Here is an 18,600-nt window from a genome sequence, read left to right as displayed (position 1 = left end):
AACGAGAGTAGCGGGGCGCCGGGTCCCGGTCCCGGTGTGGGCCCTGCCATGGACGCGGGCACCGGCCCCGGTTCCGGCCCCGCCGCTGGCCCTGACCCCGCTTCCTCCGGTTCCGGCCCCGCCATGGACGCAGGCACCGGTCCGGCCACCGACCCGAGCCCGGAGCTGGGCTCCGACCCGTTGGCAGACCCCGACGTGGAGGCGCTGCCGCGGGGCGGGTTCCGCTGCCGCCTGTGCCAAGTGTCCGCTGCCAACCGTGAGTACCGGAGGCTCCGGTGTTGGGGATGCGGGCTCCGGGGCTCCGGCTGAGAGCGCTGCCTTCCCCCCCCCCCCCGCCTCCGACCCCGCGCAGGGCCGAGCCTAACGGAGCATCTACGGGGCAAGAAGCACCGGCGGCTGCGGAGCCTGCGGGCCGAGCGCCGGGCCCAGGAGCAGCGCAGCCTCTTTGTCAGCGGCTTTGCCCGCGGCACCTCGGGCGAGGAGCTCAGCGACTACTTCGGGGCCTTTGGGGAGGTGGCGGCCGTCGTGATGGACAAGGAGAAGGTGGGGGCGAGCCACAGGGAACCGGGAGGGGGGCACCAGGGACGGGGCTGATGGCGTGTGCCCCCCCCCCCCCCCGGCCAACCCCGTACAGGGTGCCTATGCCATCGTGGAGCTGCAGGATGCTGCCAGCCGGGAGCGGGCGCTAGAGGAGCCCCAGCACAGTTTAGCCGGGCACCGGCTCCGTGTCCGTCCCCGGGAGCAGAAGGTGTTTGCCTACGGACCTGTGGGGCGCGGCAGCCACCGGGACCCCCTCAGCCCAGGGCGGCTGGAGCAGGCGCTGCGGCAGGCATCTGATGTGAGTAGGGAAGGGGGGAGTCTCCTGTGCGTTTTGGGGGTCCCGGGGGTTATGGGGGGGGTCCAGGGATGGGGAGGGATGTGCCCCAGAACCGGCGGTGACACCACTTCCTGCAGGTGGACGGTCAGATGTCACAGCTGGTGGGGCTGCTGGAGCTGAGCGAGGACGAGCGGCACATGCGGCACCTCCTGGTCACACTCTTCCAAGAGGTTTTCACTGAGTTCTTCCCCGGTGAGTCTCCTCCTCGTGCGCCGTGTGCCCCACATGCGAGCACAGGACACGGTCGATCCTTCACACCCCCACCCAGGCTGCACTATTGTGCCCTTTGGCTCCTCCGTCAACGGCTTCGACACCCGCGGCTGCGACCTGGACCTGCTCCTGGACCTGGAGCCCACCAAGTCCCTCCAGGCATCATCAAAAGCTGCTCCCAGGGCTGGATCCGGCTCTGGCGCCGAGGATTCCATCCTGAGCGACATTGACCTGGCGGCAACGCCGGCTCCAGAGGTGCTGGAGCTGGTGGCGACGGTTCTGCGGCGCTGCGTGCCGGGCGTCCGCCGCGTCTGTGCCGTCCCCACCGCCCGCCGGCCCGTCGTCAAGTTCTGCCACAAGCAGTCGGGGCTGGCGGGGGACATTTCCATTGACAACAGGTCTGGGGGTGCAGGGATCAGGGCAGGGGTCGGTGTCACCCTCCTGGGGCTGTGTTCTCACCCCATGACACGTGTGTGTCCCCGCAGGCTGGCGCTGCTCAACACGCGGTTCCTGCAGCTCTGCGCTGAGGCGGACGAGCGCGTGCGGCCGCTGGTGTACGCGGTGCGGCTGTGGGCCAAGCAGCAGGGCCTGGCCGGTGAGCACGGGCAGGGAGCTCATGGCAGGGTCCGTCGGTGGGCACGGAGCGGCTCTGACACCGTTTTCCCTCAGGAAACCCCGCCGGGGGAGGTCCCCTCCTCAACAACTATGCCCTGACACTGCTGGTGCTGTTCTTCCTGCAGACACGCAGCCCCCCCGTGCTGCCAACCATCGCACGGCTGCAGGACTTGGCAGGTAGGGGCCTTCTGTCCCTCCCTCTGTCACCTTTTGCTTGTGGCTGCGCTCTCATGGCTGCTCTGCTCCAGGAGATGAGGATCGCACCGTTGTGTGTGGATGGGACTGCAGCTTCCCCCGGGATGTGGCGTTGCTTGAGCCCAGCACCAACACCGAGAGTTCCTGTGAGTGCTGGGCCGGGGGGAGCTAGGGGGACCTCCATAGCCTGGCCTTGCTCTCACTGCTCCCTCTCACAGGCTCGCTGCTGGCTGAGTTCTTCCACACCTTTGGGGACTTTGACTTCCCAGGACAAGTGATCTCGCTACGGGAAGGCCGAGCGCTGCCGCTGCCACCCCCTGCCCTCCCTGAGGCCAGCGAGGGGCTGAAGCTGGGCCCCTTCAACCTGCAGGACCCCTTTGAGCTGAGCCACAACGTGGCAGCCAACGTCAACGAGAAAACGGCGTCGCGCTTCGGGCGCTGCTGCCGCGACGCCGCCAAGTACTGCCGCAGCCTGCAGTACCGGCAGAAATCCAGCAAGGGCCGGGCCTGGGGGCTCACACGGCTCTTCCAGCCGGGAGCAGTGGAGCCAGGAGCAGGGAACGCCGGTGCTTTCCTCATCAACATTCCCTTGGGCTCCACTGGAGGCTCCGAGCAGCTCGGCCGGGAGCCCCGTGGCCGTGGCCCACGGTTCTGGGAGGTCTGTGCCGCCATTGGCTTCGTGTTGAGGGACGTTCTCAAGTGCAGCTGCACCGCAGGGAAGGCACCGGGAGCTCCCGGCGAGGAGTTGGGGCTCTCAGGGGACTCAGCGCTGCCTGAGGAGCCACCAATGGGCCCGGACGCAGCGGAGGAGCCACTGGCAGTGGGCTGCAAGCGTCGTGCTCCCGAGATGCCCAACGGCACCGAGCTGCCCGGGGGGAAGCGACCGCGGACCAACAGCCCCGAGGAGACGGCGAATTGGAGCTGCTCCGTGTGGCACCGGGTGTGGACGGGGCGACGCCGCGTCCGCCGGCAGCTGCAGCACAGCGATGGCCCGGAGGGCGATGAGCTGGACCTGGAGCAAAGGGTGTCAGAAGCCATCGTGCAGCGGGAGGGCACCGGGTGCCCGGCAGAGCCGCTGCTTTGCTTTGAGGCCAGCGCGAGGGTGGGGGGCACCCGGTGGGTGCTGCTGCGCCTGCTCCCCTCCCCAGCTCCCCCCCCCGGGGCTCTGTTTCGGGACTTTTTCCACTTTCTGCAGAGTTTTCTCCCCGCTGCGGTGCGGAGGCGCCTGGGCCGGGGGATGCAGGGGGGTTCAGGCCCCCAGGACGGGGGGGACCAAGGGGAGGTTTCTACACCCTGATGTGTTTTTTTTTTTGCAGTAAAAGATTTGTTTTGCAGCCGTGTCCCGTGGAAGTCGTGGGGGGGGGGGGGGGGTGTAGAACCGGGGGCAGGTTTTTTGGGGAGAGAAAAGGAAATAATGGAGACATCTAGGGAACGGGGCGGGATGGCAAAGGGCGGGCTGTAGGACCCGGGGCTGCGGCGGGGGAGTGGCATGCAAATTAATAATTACAATATATGAATAGGGCGCGGTTATGCTAATGAACAGCACTTTTTTGCGAACGGGACGCCGGGAGACTCCGCTTCGCGAGGGTTTCTGGAGCTCGCGGGGAGTCGGTGCCCACGGAGCCGGGACGAGCGGTGCTGGAATGGCGTGGGGAAACGGAGGGGGAAATGGGAGGGAGCGCGGAGTGGGGTGACCGTGATGTAGGGGACAGGGGCCGCGGTTGGCCCTTGTGGTGAGAGGAGTTTGGGTTATCGCTTCTCGGCCTTTTGGCTAAGATCAAGTGTAGTATCTGTTCTTATCAGTTTAATATCTGATACGTCCTCGATGAGAGGACTTTATATTAAACGGATTTTTGGGCGTGGGAGTCGGACCCGGAGCTTGCTCCATCCGCTCCGCGCATCGTCCCGGTATTGCAGCGCCTCCGGGTTCGGTGCACCCCTACGGGGTATCTTATGCTGGTTAAAGACAGAGCGAAGCTTTGGGGCAATGGTAGGTTCCCTGCGCTGTCCGTGTGCTGTGGTTGCTGCTGCTCCGTTCGGGGTTAACCTGTAGCTGCTCTGTGGGTAGACCGGGTGTGTCCCGTCCACGGTCTCCGGAGCAGGGGCTGCAGCAGCTCCCATAGGAGCCAGGCTGAGGACATTGGGGCTGCAGGAGCGAAACTGCGAGGAGAGCTCAGAGGCTGAAGGGGGCTGCAAGGATGCTGGAGAGGGACCTGCATCAGGGGCTGGAGCGATGGGACAAGGGTTGATGGGGTCAGACTGGGACAGGGAGGTTTAGACTGGATTTAAGGGAGTTCTTCCCTGTGAGGGTGCTGAGGCGCTGGCACAGGGTGCCCAGAGAAGCTGTGGCTGCCCCATCCCTGGCAGTGTTCAAGGACACAGGGGCTTGGAGCAAGCAGCTCCAGTGGAAGGGCTCCCTGCCCGTGGGGGAGGCTGTGTTTGGATGACTTTAAGTTCCAAGACACCGGTAACACTTCATAAGGCTTGGCTCTGTCTTTAACCAAGATAAGAATCCCTCTTCCATAGACTCGGCTGTGCTGAGCTCCACTGTGCTCTTCCTCATCCCCAGCACGTTGGTCATCCCTAAGGGCAGCTGGAGCCGCTGTGGTGGCTTCAGTGGAGCCCTCGCACCTCCTCATTAGCCTCAATCATCCCATTAACTCCAACTTCCCACCCTCCTCTGGGATCAGTGGGCACTTTCACCCTTGCCTCCTCATCCCCATCATCCCCATAGTTTCCTCCCCAAGGACTGATCTGGGGCATTCTGAAGCCATTTCGGGTGCAGGGTTGGGTCCAGCAGAGCTCCGGGGAGGGCAGAGGTGTTGGGAAAGGGCTCAGAGCAGTTTTTGGGTGTAAAAGGGGCAATTTTGGGGTCTGATGTGGGAGCTCTTCCATTGTCGCGCCTCCAGCCGCATCCTTCATCCCCCTGCACGGCCTGGGGCACGGTGTGGGCGTGGCCGAAACGATGGGCTGGGCCATGCAAATTAGCGATGTATGCGGTGTGATGCAAATGAAGGTCCCCAGTGCCGCTCGGTGTGGGGGGCGGGGCTATGTTAATGAGACACCACCTGGCTCGTAGGGGCTGCCGGGAGCTCCGCAGCGGGCGGGTTCCCGGGGCTCAGCGGGGTTCGGTGCGGGAGGGATGAGGACAGCAACGGGGAACGGTGCGGGAAGAGCAGCGGGCAAGGAGCCGTAGGGCGGAGCGGGGTGGCCGTGGTGTGGGTGAGTGCGGGCCCGCTTGCACCCGGGGGCATGGAAGTGTTTCGTTATCGCTTCTCGGCCTTTTGGCTAAGATCAAGTGTAGTATCTGTTCTTATCAGTTTAATATCTGATACGTCCTCGATGAGAGGACTTTATATTAAACGGATTTTTGGGCGTGGGAGTCGGACCCGGAGCTTGCTCCATCCGCTCCGCGCATCGTCCCGGTATTGCAGCGCCTCCGGGTTCGGTGCACCCCTACGGGGGACCTTATGCTGGTCAAAAACAGAGCGCAACCATATGTCCCCATCAGCTGTGTATTAGGGCTTTCATTACGCTCCAACCCCCGGCAGCGATCCGTTCCACTGGAGCAGCTTGCTCCAAGCCCCTGTATCCTTGGACACTGCCAGGGATGGGGCAACCACAGCTTCTCTGGGCACCCTGTGCCAGCGCCTCAGCACCCTCACAGGGAAGAGCTTCCTTAAATCCAATCTAAATCTCCCCTGTCCCAGTCTGACCCCATCACCCCTTGTCCTATCAAGTCCCTGATGCAGGTCCATCCTTGCAGCCCCCTTCAGCCTCTGAGCTCTCCTCGCAGCTTCTCTCCTCCAGCCCCAATGTCCTCAGCCTGGCTCCTATGGGAGCTGCTCCAGGCCCTGCTCATCCTCGTGCCTTCCTCTGCCCTTGCCCTTGCTCCATGTCCCCTCATCCAGATCATAGATGGGTCATGGATGATCTGGATGAGGGTCATCCATGACCTGGATACTGCCTCAGCACACTCATAGTAAAGAACTTCTTCCTTAGCTCTAACCTGAACTTCCCCTGTTCCAGTTTGAACCCATCACCCCTTCTCCCATCGCACCAGTCCCTGATGAGAGTCTCTGAGCTCTCCTCTCAGCTTCTCTTCTCCAGCCCCTCCTCTGGGGACCATCATGGGGGGGGAACTGAGGATGGGACACCAGGTCTACATAAAACCGACTTGCATCGAACCTGAGGTGTGGACAGGAGCCGAAACCCCATTGGGTCCGCGTGAAAGCAGGAGGTTACTCGCGGTGATGAAGAGGAACTACAAGCCTTCATCCTCACGACCCCCTAACGACCACCACCAGGAGGCACTGAGCAAGCGCACCAATGGGAACGAATGCGCGGAAACTAATTATAATCCTAGACGGGAATAGGTTTTGCATATGTATGAGGCGTGAAGCAATCTCATGTTTAGGTCATCATTACGTGTAATATAAATGAACCGAGCGGCAAAGGAAAGGGGCGCCAGCTACGGAGGAGCAATCCCCATGCGCCCCAGCGCTGAATAAAAGCATCCCTGCCTTACAACGAACGAATCGTGGAATCCATCCGTGCATTACCTCTCGTCAGCGCCCTTTTAGATCTTAATCTGATCAGAACAGATACAACCCCTTATCTTAGCCAAAGGACCAGAGGTTGCGCGTCTTCTCTGCCCCTGTCGAGAAGCATGCCCGCACTCACTCACATCACGGTCACCCCTCTCCGCCATCTCTCCCCGTTTCTTCCTATGTTCCCCTTAGTGCCGCTCATCTCCCTCCCGGTTCCCCATGTTCAAACCCCCTCCAAGCCCCGAGAACCCCGTTCCGCTTTCTCCCGTCGTCCCTTTCGCGTTCTTCATTAGCATAACCACACCCCCCGCCCTCTCCTCTCCTCTCGCCGATTGGCCCTCTCCGGCGCCGTGGGCGGGGCCCGGCGCGGCGGGCATCATGTCGGAGCGGGAGGAGCGGCGCTTCGTGGAGCTGCCCCGGGATTCGGTGCGGTTGATGGCGGAGAGCACCGGGCTGGAGCTCAGCGACGAGGTGGCGGCGCTGCTGGCCGAGGACGTCTGTTACCGGCTGCGGGAGGCAACGCAGGTGCGGGCGGAGCGGCCCGGCCCGGGGCCTGTTCCTGGGTGCCGGTAACGGCGCCGGTAACGGTGCCCCCCCCCCCCCTTTCAGAACAGCTCCCAGTTCATGAAGCACACACGGAGGAGGAAGCTGACGGTGGAGGATTTCAACCGGGCGCTGCGCTGGAGCAACGTGGAGGTGCGGAGATGGACACCGGAGAGAGGGGGGGGGGGGGTGTTCCACATCCGTGCTGTGTGATGGGGATGCTGTGGGTACCATAGCAGCATCCCCATTGATCCCCCCCCCGTTCCCCTTACCGCAGGCTGTGTGTGGATACGGCTCCCAGGATGCGCTGCCGTTCCGGGCCATCAAGGAGGGGGAGCTGTACTTCCAAGAGGATCGCGAGGTGAACCTGGTGGAGCTGGCGTTGGCTACCAACATCCCCAAGGGATGCGCTGAGACGGCCGTGAGAGGTGACGGATCCCCCCTCCTCCTCGCCCGCAGCACCCAGCACCCTGACCCCCCCACCTACCCAGTGCTAGCAGGGCACCCGGTGCCAGCACCACCACGCTCTCTTCCAGTGCACATCTCCTACCTGGATGGAAAAGGCAACCTGGAGCCACAGGGAGCCGGTATGGGGGGATGGCAGTGGGTTGGGAGGGGGGAATTTGTTCTCCCCATAGGGGACCGTGGGGTGATGTTGTTTCCCCCCCCCCCCGACCACTACCGCAGTGCCCAGCGCCGTGTCCACGCTGACTGACGACCTGCTCAAGTACTACCAGCACGTCACCCGCGCGGTGCTGGGAGACGACCCCCAGCTGATGAAGGTGTGTTGGGGTTGGGGGGTACCCCCCTCGTCACCCCCAGCACCCCAACATGGGGCTGACCCCGCCTGCTCCTCACCCCCAGCACCCCAACATGGGGCTGACCCCCCTGCTCCTCACCCCCAGAACCCAGGGATGGGGCTGACCCCCCCTGCTCCTCACCCCCAGCACCCCAACATGGGGCTGACTCCCCTGCTTGTCACCCCCAGCACCCCAAGATAGGGCTGAACCCCTTGCTCGTCACCCCCAGCACCCCAACATGGGGCTGACCCCCCTGCTCCTCACCCCCTGCACCCCAAGATGAGGCTGACCCCTCCTGCTCCTCACCCCCAGCACACCAAGATAGGGCTGACCCCCCCTGCTCCTCACCCCCAGCACCCCAACATGGGGATGACCCCCCTGCTCATCACCCCCAGCACCCCAAGATGAGGCTGACCCCCCCTGCTCCTCACCCCCAGCACCCCAACATGGGGCTGAGACCCCTGCTCCTCACCCCCAGCACCCCAACATTCACCTGACCCCCCCCCACACTCCTCACCCTTAGGTGGCCCTCCAGGACCTCCAGACCAACTCCAAGATCGCCGCGCTCCTGCCCTACTTCGTCTACGTGGTCAGCGGGGTGAGCGCCGGCGCTGCCATGGCGACGGGGATGCAGCTCCCCGAGGGATGCGGCTCCTCACCAAACCCCATCCCGGTGCTGCCGTTGTTGCTCGTAGGTGAAATCGGTGAGCCACGACCTGGAGCAGCTCAACCGGTTGTTGCACATCGCCCGGAGCCTCATCCAGAACCCCTTCCTGTGCCTCGGCTCCTACGTGTGCAGTCTCATCGCCAGTGTCATGTACTGCGTCCTGGAGCCTTTGGCTGCCTCCATCAACCCCCTCAACGACCACTGGACCCTCCGTGACTACGCTGCCATGCTGCTCAGCCGCATCTTCTGGTGAGCATGGGGTGCCGGGGGTGCTGGGGCCCTCACCCTGCCTCAGGCCCCACAGCACCAGGGTCTGCCATGCCTTTGTGTTGCCCTCACCCCCGTAGGACTCACGGCGATTTGGTGAGCGGCCTCTACCACCAAATCCTCCTCTCGCTCCAGAAGGTTCTGGCCGACCCCGTGCGTCCGCTCTGCTCCCATTACGGCGCCGTTGTGGGGCTGCACGCCCTGGGCTGGAAGGTGAGCGATGTGTGGGTCACCCCCATCCCATCCCGCTGCCCTCCTCACCCTGTATGTGCCCTCCGCAGGCCGTCGAGCGGGTGCTGTACCCACATCTCCCCACGTACTGGACCAACCTGCAGGCGGTCCTGGACGATTACTCGGTCTCCAACGCCCAGGTCAAAGCCGACGGGCACAAAGTCTACGGAGCCATCCTGGTGAGCCCCAGCTCACGCCGTGGGGCCGGTTGTGGGGCACGCGAGCTCCCCGCTGCCCCCCTTCCCTCCCCATCCGCAGGTGGCCGTGGAGCGGCTCTTGAAGATGAAAGCACAACAAGCACCGGTGCCCGGCGCCGACCCGCGCCGCGAGGGTTCGCCGCGGCACAGCCCCAAGCAGGACCCGGAGCTGGGCTTCGGCCTCGGGCGCCCGTTGCTGCCGTTGGGGGGTGGCAGTGGTGGGCCCCCATCGTCGTCCTCCTCCTCCTCCTCGTCGTCCCCCACCGCGCCGCCCGCCCTCTCCCTGCACCACATGTACCGCGAGCTCTACGACTTCTTCGGCGACAGCCTGGCCGCCCGTTTCGGCACCGGTTTGCCCCCAACCGCGGCCCAACCCAACGAGGGCCCCCCCGAGGGCCCCCGCAAGGACCCCCCGAGCTTCGGGGGCGAAGGCGCGGCGCGGAAGATGCCGCAGTTGACGGCGAGCGCCACGGTGAGCCCGCGCGACGAGGAGGCGGCGGTGGCGGCGGTGACGACAACGACGACGACGCCGGCGGCGCGCCCGGTGCTGCACCGCACCGCCAGCCTCCCGCGGCCCCGCGGAGCCCCCCGGCAACCCGGGCACCGTCCCGGCCCCCGCGACGTGTTCCAGAAGTGCCGCTTCGCGCCGCGCGGGGCTCCCCGGTTCAGCTTCGTCATCGCCGGGCGCCAGGCGGGACGGCGCTGCCAGGGCCGCCGCTTCCAGACCAGCTTCCCCCAGCACCACGGGCCCGGACACGTGTCCCGGTACGCCCAGAAGCTGCCCATGATCGGGCGCAGCTCCCGGCCAGCGCGGCGCTGGCCTCGCGCCGAGTATTCGCTGCACCTCCTGCTGTGAGAGGGGGGCCGGGGATGGCAATAAAAGGTGTTGAGCTCTTGGTATGGAGAGGTTTTGGGGGGCTGCTGCTTGGGGGGACGGGCAAGGGGGGGGAATGGGAGAGCGGGGAGAGCGCTGCCGTTGCGGCTGTCGGCATTGCAGGGAGGGATGGGTGATGGATGGATGGATGGGGATGGATCCGAGGCTGGAGGGAAGCATGGGCAGATGGATGCATGGGTTCTAGGTTGGATGAATGGATGGACCCAAGGCTGGATGGAAGCAGGGACAGGTGGATGGGTGCACCCAAGGCTGGATGGAAGCATGGACAGATGGATGGATGGACCCAAGGCTGGATGGAAGCATGGACAAGTGGATGGATGGACCCAAGGCTGGATGGAAGCATGGACAAGTGGATGGATGGACCCAAGGCTGGATGGAAGCAGAGACGGATGGATGGATGGATGGACCCAAGGCTGGATGGAAGCATGGGCAGATGGATGGATGCATGGGTTCTAGGTTGGATGCATGTATAGATCTGAGGCTGGATGGAAGCATGGGCAGATGGATGCATGGGTTCTAGGTTGGATGCATGTATAGATCTGAGGCTGGGTGGAAACATGGGTAGATGGATGCATGGGTTCTAGGATGGATGAATGGATAGATCTGAGGCTGGGTGGAAACATGGATGGATGGATGGACCCAAGGCTGGATGGAAGCAGGGACAAATGGATGGATGCATGGATTCTAGGATGGATGGTCAGATCTGAAGCTGGATAGAAGTATGGACAGATGGATGGATGCATGAATTCTAGGATGGATGGGACAGATGGGTGGATGGATTCTAGGTTGCATGCACGTATATATCTGAGGCTGGGTGGAGACATGAACAGATGGATGGATGCATGGGTTCTAGCATGGATGGCTGGACCCAAGGCTGGATGGAAGCATGGGCAGATGGATGGATGAGTTCTAGGATGGATGGGACACATGGATGCATGGATTCCAGGATGGATGGATGGACAAATCTGAGGCTGGATGGAAGCATGGACAGATGGATGCATGGATTTTAGGATGGATGGGACAGATGGATGTATGGATTCTAGGATGGATGGGACAGATGGATGTATGGATTCTAGGTTGGATGGATGGATGGATGGATAGATCCGAGGCTGGATGGAAGCATGGGCAGATGGATGCATGGATTCTAAGGTGGATGATTTGAGGATGTACGGATAAAGGGATGAGCAGACTGATGGGAAACGAAGCTCAGCAGTGCCAGCACCTGCACCAGGACATGCTGGGGCGAGCCAGGCTGAGCCCATCCCCGCGCCGTGGGGCAGAGGAGGAGGAACCGAGCGTGCAAAGGGGCGGGACGGAGAGGCAGACCCATGGGTGGAAGATGGCCGTGTCCACCCTGCAGCTGGTGGAACTGGTCCTCCACGGAGCCGCCTTCCTTTGTGGCATCGCCTGCGCGTCGGCCCTCACCGTGGCGCAGGTACCGGGATGGAATATGGTGGGGGGGGGATATGGGGGGAATGTGGCCCCATTGCTTCAAGGTGCAGGGGGGTGAGATGTGGGGCACAGCAGCTTGGCCCCGGTGTCTCCACTGCTGCCCCAGTTGTCTTCATCCTGCTCCTGCCTTGACCCTGGTCCCCATGCCCTCATCTCCTGCCCCCCACATTGGTGCTCCCCGGGTGCTGTGGGGCACAAAGGGGGGCGGTTGAACCCCCACTTTGTCCATCCCATGGCTGCCGGCACCCCATGTAAGTGCAGGAGGCAGCTGGGGCTTGAGCTTCCTTCCTCCTCCCCATGCCTCCACCTCACCTCACCGGTCGGTCCTGCCACGACTGCTCCCGGCTCCCTATGGATGCTATGGGGGGGAAGGTGGCAGGGTCACCATCATCCTCCTCTCCTTGCTGCCCGGTTGCAGGGGGAGTTTGGTGGTTGGTGCATCCTCTACGGCAGCGTGAGCTGGAACGGGACGGCGCTGGTGCCCAAGGCTTTCAGCCACCTCTCCCTCTGTTATTTCGTCTCCGGTGTCTCCATCGTGGTTGCCCTCTACTGCTTCTCATCGCTCCTCTACGGCATCTTCGGCTGCTGCACCGGCGAGTCCCAGTGGTGAGAAGGGGGATGAGGGGCTGGATGTGACCCACACACCCTCTCCCCCCCCCAGCCCCGGATCCCTGCGCTGCTGATGCTGCTCCCTTCCTCATAGGGACCGCTCCTGGCTCCGCGTCACCTTGGCCATCACCATCATCATCCTCTTCTTCCTCCTCATCTCAGCCTGCATTCTCCGCGTGGGGATGGACGCTCTCTGCGCATCCATCATGGAGACCAAGAGGGTATCCAGGTACCGAGGTGGTGATGAGGAGGGGGGGTCCTTTGGCCTTCCTGGGAGTCTCTCATCCCCATGTCCCCCCCGCAGCTGCTGGGATGCCCAACACGCACCATGGGCGCCCTACAGCCCCATCCGTTTCTACAGCAACCTCAGCAGTGCACAGGTGAGTTGGGGAGTGGGGGGGGTGTGCGGTGGGGCTGGACCTATATCACCAAGGAGAGAAACTGGGGACACCCCCCCCACTCCTTGTGTGTCCCCTCAGTCCTCAGCCTGGGTGACCGTGTTCCTCTGGTGCCTGCTGACGGCCCGGCTGCTGCTGCAGCGGCAACGGGAGCCCCGGATCCCACTGCTGCGGAGCAACGACCCTGAGTGCAGCGCGGAGGCAGAGGCCACTTTTGGGGGGCACTTGATAGGGCCCTGAAGGAAATGGCTGATTGGGGGGGGGGAGTGGGTTGGGTGGTGGTGGATGGATGGTGTTGGGTGGTGTTGGGTTGGGTCGGCTGGTGTTGGATGGATGGTGTTGGTTGGGGTTGGGTTGGGTCAGCTGGTGTTGGATGGATGGTGTTGGTTGTTGTTGGGGTAGGTTGGTTGTTGTTGAGTTGGGTGGTGGTGGGTTGGTTGGTGTTGGATGGGTGGTGATGGGTTGGGTGCTGTTGGGTTGGGTAGTGTTGGGTTGGTTGTTGTTGGGTTGGGTTGGTTATCGTTGCGTTGGTTGGTGTTGGATGGGTGGTGATGGGTTGGGTGCTGTTGGGTTGGTTGTTGTTAGGTTGGATTGGGTTGTGTTAGGTTAGTTATTGTTGGGTTGAGTAGTATTGGATGGGCGGTATTGGGTTGGGTTGGTTGTTGTTGGGTTGGTTGATGTTGGATTGGTTGTTATTGGGTTCACTGTTATTGGGTTGGTTGCCCTCACTGGGACTATTTTAGGGGCTGAGCTTTGTTATTAAAGACAAGGGTGTCCAGTAAATGGGGCTGTGCCTGAACCTGAGTGCTTGAAGAACAGGAGGAGGAGAAGGAGGGAGGCCAAGCAGGGGGGTCCCTGTGAGCAGAACCTCCCTATAAGAGGAAGAGATCCAGTCTGGGGATGGTTGGGTCCCTATGAGCAGGAGGAGGAGAAGAACTGTGGTCAGTAGAAAGAAGAGGGAGCAGGGCTTGGAGGTCTTAGGAGCAGGAGGAGGAGCCCGGTTTAGGGCTCCCATGGGCAGAAGCAGGAAGAAGGCTCGGCCCGGATGATTTGGGGTCCCTATGAGCAGAAGAGGAGGAAAAGGAGCAGGACCGGGATACGGGGCTTCACACCCAAAAATCTGCTTAATATTGATACGTGGATAGCCTCCACAACTCATTAGTTGTAAGGCAGGTATGCTTTTATTCAGCACTGAGGCGCATGGGGATTGCTCCTCCGTAGCATGCGCACCTTTCCTTTGCCGCTCGGTTCATTTATATTACACGTAATGATTACCTAAACATGAGATTGCTTCACGCCTCATACATATGCAAAACCTATTCCCGTCTAGGATTATAATTAGTTTCCACGCATTCGTCCCCATTGGTGCGCTTGCGCAGTGCCTCCTGGTGGTGGTCGTTAGGGGGTCGTGAGGATGAAGGCTTGTAGTTCCTCTTCATCACCGCGAGTAACCTCTTGCTTTCACGCGGACTCAATGGGGTTTCGGCTCCTGTCCACACCTCAGGTTCGATGCAAGTTTTATGTCTCTTAAAGCAGGAACTTGTCAAGCTTGCAAACGTTGTTCCTCTGGGCGTCTTTTGTTCTTTTTCTTTCTCTGGATGCTCTTTGAACGTCTTCAATGTTAAGCTATGAATCTGACCTGCTACAGTTCTGCCTGGCGGCTGTAACTCCTCCAATTCTGCTTCACCAAGCAGGCACAACGTTAACCTTTTATTCCCCGCTACCAGTATACAGCCCTATCATCGAGGCCATATCCCATATTAAACTCATAAGAACAGATACTACACCCGATCTTGGCTAAAAGGCCGACAAGCAAACCGAAGCCCTCCCCTGCACCCGACTGGGAGCGGGCCCGCACTCACTTACATCACGGTCACCCCTCTCCGCCCTCCCGCTCCGTTCTCCTCCCATCCCCACGCTCTTTCCCACCGCTCATCCCGGTTTCCCGTGATCAATTCCCGGATCACCCCCGCTCCAACCCAACGTTGAAGCCTCCCGGCGTCCCCTGCGCTCCAATGGGTTTATAATTTGCATAACCACGCCCCTTTGTTACCGACTCTGTCATGGCTCCTCCCTGGGCGTAACGAACGGCAAATGGCACCGCCCACTCCCTCACCTGCACTTCCGGCAGCGCTGATTGGCTGTGACCGCCTAGGAGGGGGCGGGATTTCCGCTCCGGGGCCTAAACCTGACTTCCGGTAGGGGCGGGAGTGGCGGGCGCGGCGCCGCCGCTACCGGACGGTGCGAACCGGGGGGGGGAACTATCGCGATAAACGATTGCGATAAACGATCGCGATCCCAGTTCGGGAACGTTGGGGGAGGGGGTTTCCCGGTGAAGGGAAGCGGAGGGGGGGCGGGTGGGGAGCCGCGATCCGGTCCCCATCGGTGCTTGTCTTTGCCCCCCCCCTCCTCTCCTCAGGCCGCCATGAGCCTGCAATGGACGGCGGTCGCCACCTTCCTCTATGCCGAGGTCTTCCTCGTCCTCCTGCTCTGCATCCCCTTCGTGTCCGCGGCCAGGTAGGGCTGGAGTTTGGGGGGGGGGGGGATCCCCGGGGTCTATAGGGGGTAACGGGGGGTGATGGGGGGGGTGTCTCGGCTCCCATCCCCTCCCCGTTGTCCCCCCCCTCCACCTTTAGATGGCAGAAGATCTTCAAGTCGCGCCTGGTAGGGCTGGCCGTGGCGTACGGCAACACCGTCTTCATCGTCCTCATCGTCATCCTCGTCCTCCTGCTCTTAGGTGCGTGCAGGGTAATATGGGGGGGGGGGTGCTGCGCATACACCCCTTGTATTGACACCCCACACCCCTCTTGTTTTCCCTATAGATGCCTATCGGGAGACCCATAAGTACGACGTGACGGACCGGGAGGCCCTGCGGAGCAGCCCCGGCGCCCTGGAGCACTTCCACATGAAGCTCTTCCGTGCTCAGCGCAACCTTTACCTGGCCGGGTTCGCGCTCCTGCTCTCATTGTGAGTGATGGAAATGGGGGGGGATGTGGGGATTTAGGGGTGCTGAAGGGGGGGGGGGTGTCCAGGGCTGTGCTCACCCTCCCTTTATCCCACAGCCTCCTCCGCCGCCTCGTCACCCTCATCTCGCAGCAGGCCCTGTTGGGTGCCTCCAGTGAGGCCTTCCGCAAGCAGGCCGAGGGGGCCAGCCAGGCCGCCCGGCGTTACATGGAGGACAACGATGCCCTACGGAAGGTACCAAGAACAGGGTATGGGGGGGGATGGACACCCCCACACTCACCCCAAGGCTTGGACCCAAGCCTGGTGTCCCCTTCCCCAGCAGCTACAGGAGGCGGGGGGCGATGGAGGCAGCTCCTCCCCTACCCAAGATGAGAATGAGACGCTCAAGGCCAAGGTGGAGAAGCTGAAGGAGGAGCTGGCAGCCAGCAAGCGCAGTAAGGGCATGGGGTGGGGGTAAAAGGAGGGGGATATAGGGTTTGGGGGTGACCCTAACACCCACCCCCCCCTTTTATCCCCCCCTCCATAAGCCCTGGAGAAGGCAGAGAACGAGGTCCAAGCCATGAGGCGCCAGGCAGAGGGGCTGACCCGGGAATACGACCGCTTGCTGGACCAACACGCACGCCTGCAGGTATGGGGGGGGGCCCTGACACCCCCTTACCCCCCTGACACCCCCTTGGCCCCCCACATTAATCTCCTAACTCCCCCCATTAGGCAGCCCATGATGGCCCTCGGGACAAAAAGGAGGAGTGAATGGACCAGGCACGCACCCCAAGACCTGGGGGCAGGACTCAAAGGTGTTTCCAGGGACACCCCCCCCCACCCCACCCTATATATGGGACCCTGCTGCTGTAGTGGGGGGGCAGGAAGGGGTTTGAGCCCTATTTCAATGGGTCTGAGCACCCCCCACCATATCCTTTCCACGGGGGTCCCCTGGGTGTGGGCAATGGGACCCCCTCACACAGCTTCTGCTTCAATAAACCCATGGGATCAGGTTGAGGTCGTGTCCGTCCCACAGCTCTTTGGGGGCCCAAAACAGAGCCCGCTGAGGCTTCACCCCCTTTATTGGCACCGTGCACAGGCAGTGGGTGTGGGGCACACTATGGGGCAGGATGCCCGTCCATCAGTCTGTCCTTCACCTGTGCCCCATGGTGCCGCGGGAGCCATGGGGCAGTCTGTCCATCTGCGAGGCTGTGGGGCTGTCATCCTGTGGGGCACAGCCCCCTGTGTGTGGGGCAGACCCATCTGTTCCTCCGTGGGGCACACCACAGGCTATGGGGCGCGATGGAGCGCCCGGGCCTGGCCCCGCAGTGCCTCAAACTCCTTCTGCACAAAATCCGTCAGTGCTTTCCTTATCTCCACCTGTGGGGCAGAGGGAACAGGCCCCATAGAACTCATGGGGCTGGGCCCACAGAGCTGTGGGGATACCCCATAGCAGCCCCACATCTTCTATAGGGCATCCCCCCAGGTACTCACCGTTGAGGTGCCCTCAGCCCGGAGCCGCTCCAGGAGAGGCCGGACGCTGAACGGTCGCCCCACAACCACTGTGATCCGCTATGGGGCAGAATCAGTGTGTCAGTACCCCACGCCCTGCCCCACAGCTCAACCTGTGGCACCCCCCCCGAACACTCTGCCCCATAGCATCACCCCCCCCCCCCCCAGCTCACTCACCTGCCCCACACGGGGCACGTAGGGGCGGGTGTTGGGGAGGACGTCGTTCATGCCTGGCATGGGGTCAGCAGCCGCCTGCGTGGCCGAGCACCAGGACGGGCCCCACAGCGGGAGCCAGCCCCACATCCCCCTGCCCACAACCCCACAACCCTCTCCCCTCCCTGTTCCTCCTGCCCCACATTCCGCCCCCCCCCCCCCCCAGCCCTGCTCACCCCCATGCCACAGGGGCAGGACGACAGGGTCGAGGCGGCACTCGGCCAGGAGACGCCCGATGCCTATGGGGGGGCAAAGGGTGGCTCTGTGGGGCTGGGCAGCACTTGGGGGGGGCAGAAAAGGGGCAATGGGGAGGGTGCTGTGGAGGTAATGAGGGCCAAGAAGCATTTGAGGGTCTTGTGGGGCAGAGGGAAGTGTTTGTGGCGCACAGTTGTGGGGCAGAAGGGGTGGTTGTGGGGCAGAAGGGGCTGGAGGTGGGGCATAGTTGTGGGGCAGAGAGGGGTGGTTGTAGGGCAGAAGGAGCTGGGTGTGGGGCACAGCTGTGGGGCAGAGGCTGCTGGATGTGGGGCACAGTTGTGGGGCAGAGGCGGCTGGCTGTGGGACACAGTTGTGGGGCAGATGAGGGGTTGTGGAGCAGAAGGGGCTGGATGTGGGCCACAGCTGTGGGGCAGATGGGGGGTTTGTGGGCTCACCCCACTTGAAGCGCACGAACTCCTGCCCCATGTTCACTTTGCCTGTGGGAGAACAGGAAGCCATAGTGTGGGGGGGGGTGGGGGGCAGCACAGGCGACCCCCCCCCAGTCCCCCCCCACCCCCCAGCCCCATTGCTCTCCCCCCATGCCCGGTACCTTCGGGGAAGACGTGCACCCAGTCCCCCTGGTTGAGCTTGTCCAGGATGAAATCCATCCCGCGCTGGTACACGCCATCCCCTGCATGCACCCATGTAATGCACTGGGGACCCTCCCATAGGAGCCCCCCATAGGACCCCCCCCATAAAACCCCCCATATAGGAAATCCCCCCATAGGACCCAACATAGAATCCCCCCCCATAGGACTTCCCCCCCATAGAACTCGCCCATAGAACCCCTCCAACCCAGCCCAGTATAAACTGGGACAACCCCCGTGCCCCCCAGTCCCTAACCCTAACCCCCCCCAGAACCCCCCCCCAGAGGACCCCCCATAACCCCCCCCAAAACTCCCCCAACCCAGCCCAGTATAACTTGGGACAACCCCAGTGCTCCCCAGTCCCTAACCATAACCCTACCCTCCCATAGAACCACCCCCATAGAACCCCCCCATGTCCCAGTATAACTTGGGGCAACCCCAGTGCTCCCCAGTCTCTAACCCTAACCCCCATAGAACACCCTCCAGAGGACATCCCCATCCCCCCTCCCCCAGAACAGCCCCAACCCAGCCCAGTATAAACTGGGACAACCCCAGTGCCCCCCAGTCCCTAACCTTAACCCTAC

The 18,600-nt window shown here is 62.6% G+C and overlaps 5 protein-coding genes and 2 non-coding genes across 9 annotated transcripts; 6 read left to right on the top strand and 1 right to left on the bottom strand.

Moving 5' to 3' along the window:
- The first annotated feature begins 33 nt into the window (after positions 1-33).
- On the top strand, positions 34-3,200 carry TUT1 (terminal uridylyl transferase 1, U6 snRNA-specific). The gene is made up of 9 exons (XM_062640372.1): positions 34-256; positions 353-543; positions 635-838; positions 955-1,069; positions 1,146-1,485; positions 1,573-1,682; positions 1,757-1,879; positions 1,951-2,043; positions 2,116-3,200. Exons 1-9 carry the CDS (start codon positions 49-51, stop codon positions 3,192-3,194), a joined length of 2,463 nt encoding a protein of 820 aa, XP_062496356.1. The 5' UTR covers positions 34-48; the 3' UTR covers positions 3,195-3,200.
- Positions 3,201-3,648: 448 nt separating this feature from the next.
- LOC134174979 (U2 spliceosomal RNA) lies at positions 3,649-3,839 on the top strand. The gene has a single exon (XR_009968854.1). It is a non-coding gene; the product is annotated as a U2 spliceosomal RNA (small nuclear RNA).
- Positions 3,840-5,165: 1,326 nt separating this feature from the next.
- On the top strand, positions 5,166-5,356 carry LOC134174978 (U2 spliceosomal RNA). The gene has a single exon (XR_009968853.1). It is a non-coding gene; the product is annotated as a U2 spliceosomal RNA (small nuclear RNA).
- A 1,447-nt stretch (positions 5,357-6,803) lies between these two features.
- Positions 6,804-10,020, top strand: TAF6L (TATA-box binding protein associated factor 6 like). Its single transcript, XM_062640371.1, has 10 exons — positions 6,804-6,972; positions 7,057-7,143; positions 7,268-7,418; positions 7,527-7,577; positions 7,678-7,772; positions 8,314-8,388; positions 8,486-8,706; positions 8,805-8,937; positions 9,006-9,134; positions 9,214-10,020. The coding sequence occupies exons 1-10, from the start codon at positions 6,826-6,828 to the stop codon at positions 10,006-10,008; spliced, it is 1,884 nt and encodes a 627-aa protein (XP_062496355.1). The 5' UTR covers positions 6,804-6,825; the 3' UTR covers positions 10,009-10,020.
- An 818-nt stretch (positions 10,021-10,838) lies between these two features.
- TMEM179B (transmembrane protein 179B) lies at positions 10,839-12,764 on the top strand. Of its 2 annotated transcripts, none has more exons than XM_062640364.1 (5): positions 10,839-11,482; positions 11,918-12,105; positions 12,203-12,337; positions 12,413-12,488; positions 12,648-12,764. In XM_062640364.1, the coding sequence occupies exons 1-5, from the start codon at positions 11,228-11,230 to the stop codon at positions 12,744-12,746; spliced, it is 753 nt and encodes a 250-aa protein (XP_062496348.1). In that variant the 5' UTR covers positions 10,839-11,227; the 3' UTR covers positions 12,747-12,764. The 2 variants fall into 2 exon arrangements, with proteins under 2 accessions (XP_062496348.1, XP_062496346.1); XM_062640362.1 differs by having other exon boundaries at positions 10,841-11,482; positions 12,588-12,764.
- Positions 12,765-14,660: 1,896 nt separating this feature from the next.
- On the top strand, positions 14,661-16,462 carry BCAP31 (B cell receptor associated protein 31). Of its 2 annotated transcripts, none has more exons than XM_062640370.1 (8): positions 14,661-14,747; positions 14,926-15,023; positions 15,143-15,243; positions 15,329-15,473; positions 15,569-15,704; positions 15,793-15,904; positions 15,998-16,098; positions 16,182-16,462. In XM_062640370.1, exons 2-8 carry the CDS (start codon positions 14,932-14,934, stop codon positions 16,218-16,220), a joined length of 726 nt encoding a protein of 241 aa, XP_062496354.1. In that variant the 5' UTR covers positions 14,661-14,747; positions 14,926-14,931; the 3' UTR covers positions 16,221-16,462. The 2 variants fall into 2 exon arrangements, with proteins under 2 accessions (XP_062496354.1, XP_062496353.1); XM_062640369.1 differs by having other exon boundaries at positions 15,790-15,904.
- Positions 16,463-16,513: 51 nt separating this feature from the next.
- Positions 16,514-18,091, bottom strand: TAFAZZIN (tafazzin, phospholipid-lysophospholipid transacylase; the record flags this gene model as incomplete). The annotated part of the gene is made up of 6 exons (XM_062640368.1): positions 16,514-16,829; positions 16,944-17,021; positions 17,139-17,191; positions 17,351-17,413; positions 17,825-17,866; positions 17,980-18,091. Coding segments are annotated over 6 exons (438 nt in total), but the record flags the coding sequence as incomplete, so codon positions are not given.
- Positions 18,092-18,600: the final 509 nt, after the last annotated feature.

This window comes from Pezoporus occidentalis, unplaced genomic scaffold (assembly GCF_034315485.1).
Source record: "Pezoporus occidentalis ecotype Australia unplaced genomic scaffold, CSIRO_AGI_Poc_V1 ctg647, whole genome shotgun sequence".
NCBI classification, from domain to species: Eukaryota; Metazoa; Chordata; class Aves; order Psittaciformes; family Psittacidae; genus Pezoporus; species Pezoporus occidentalis.
Note: the sequence above shows the minus strand (reverse complement) of the source record. Positions and strands in the feature narration are given on the sequence as shown.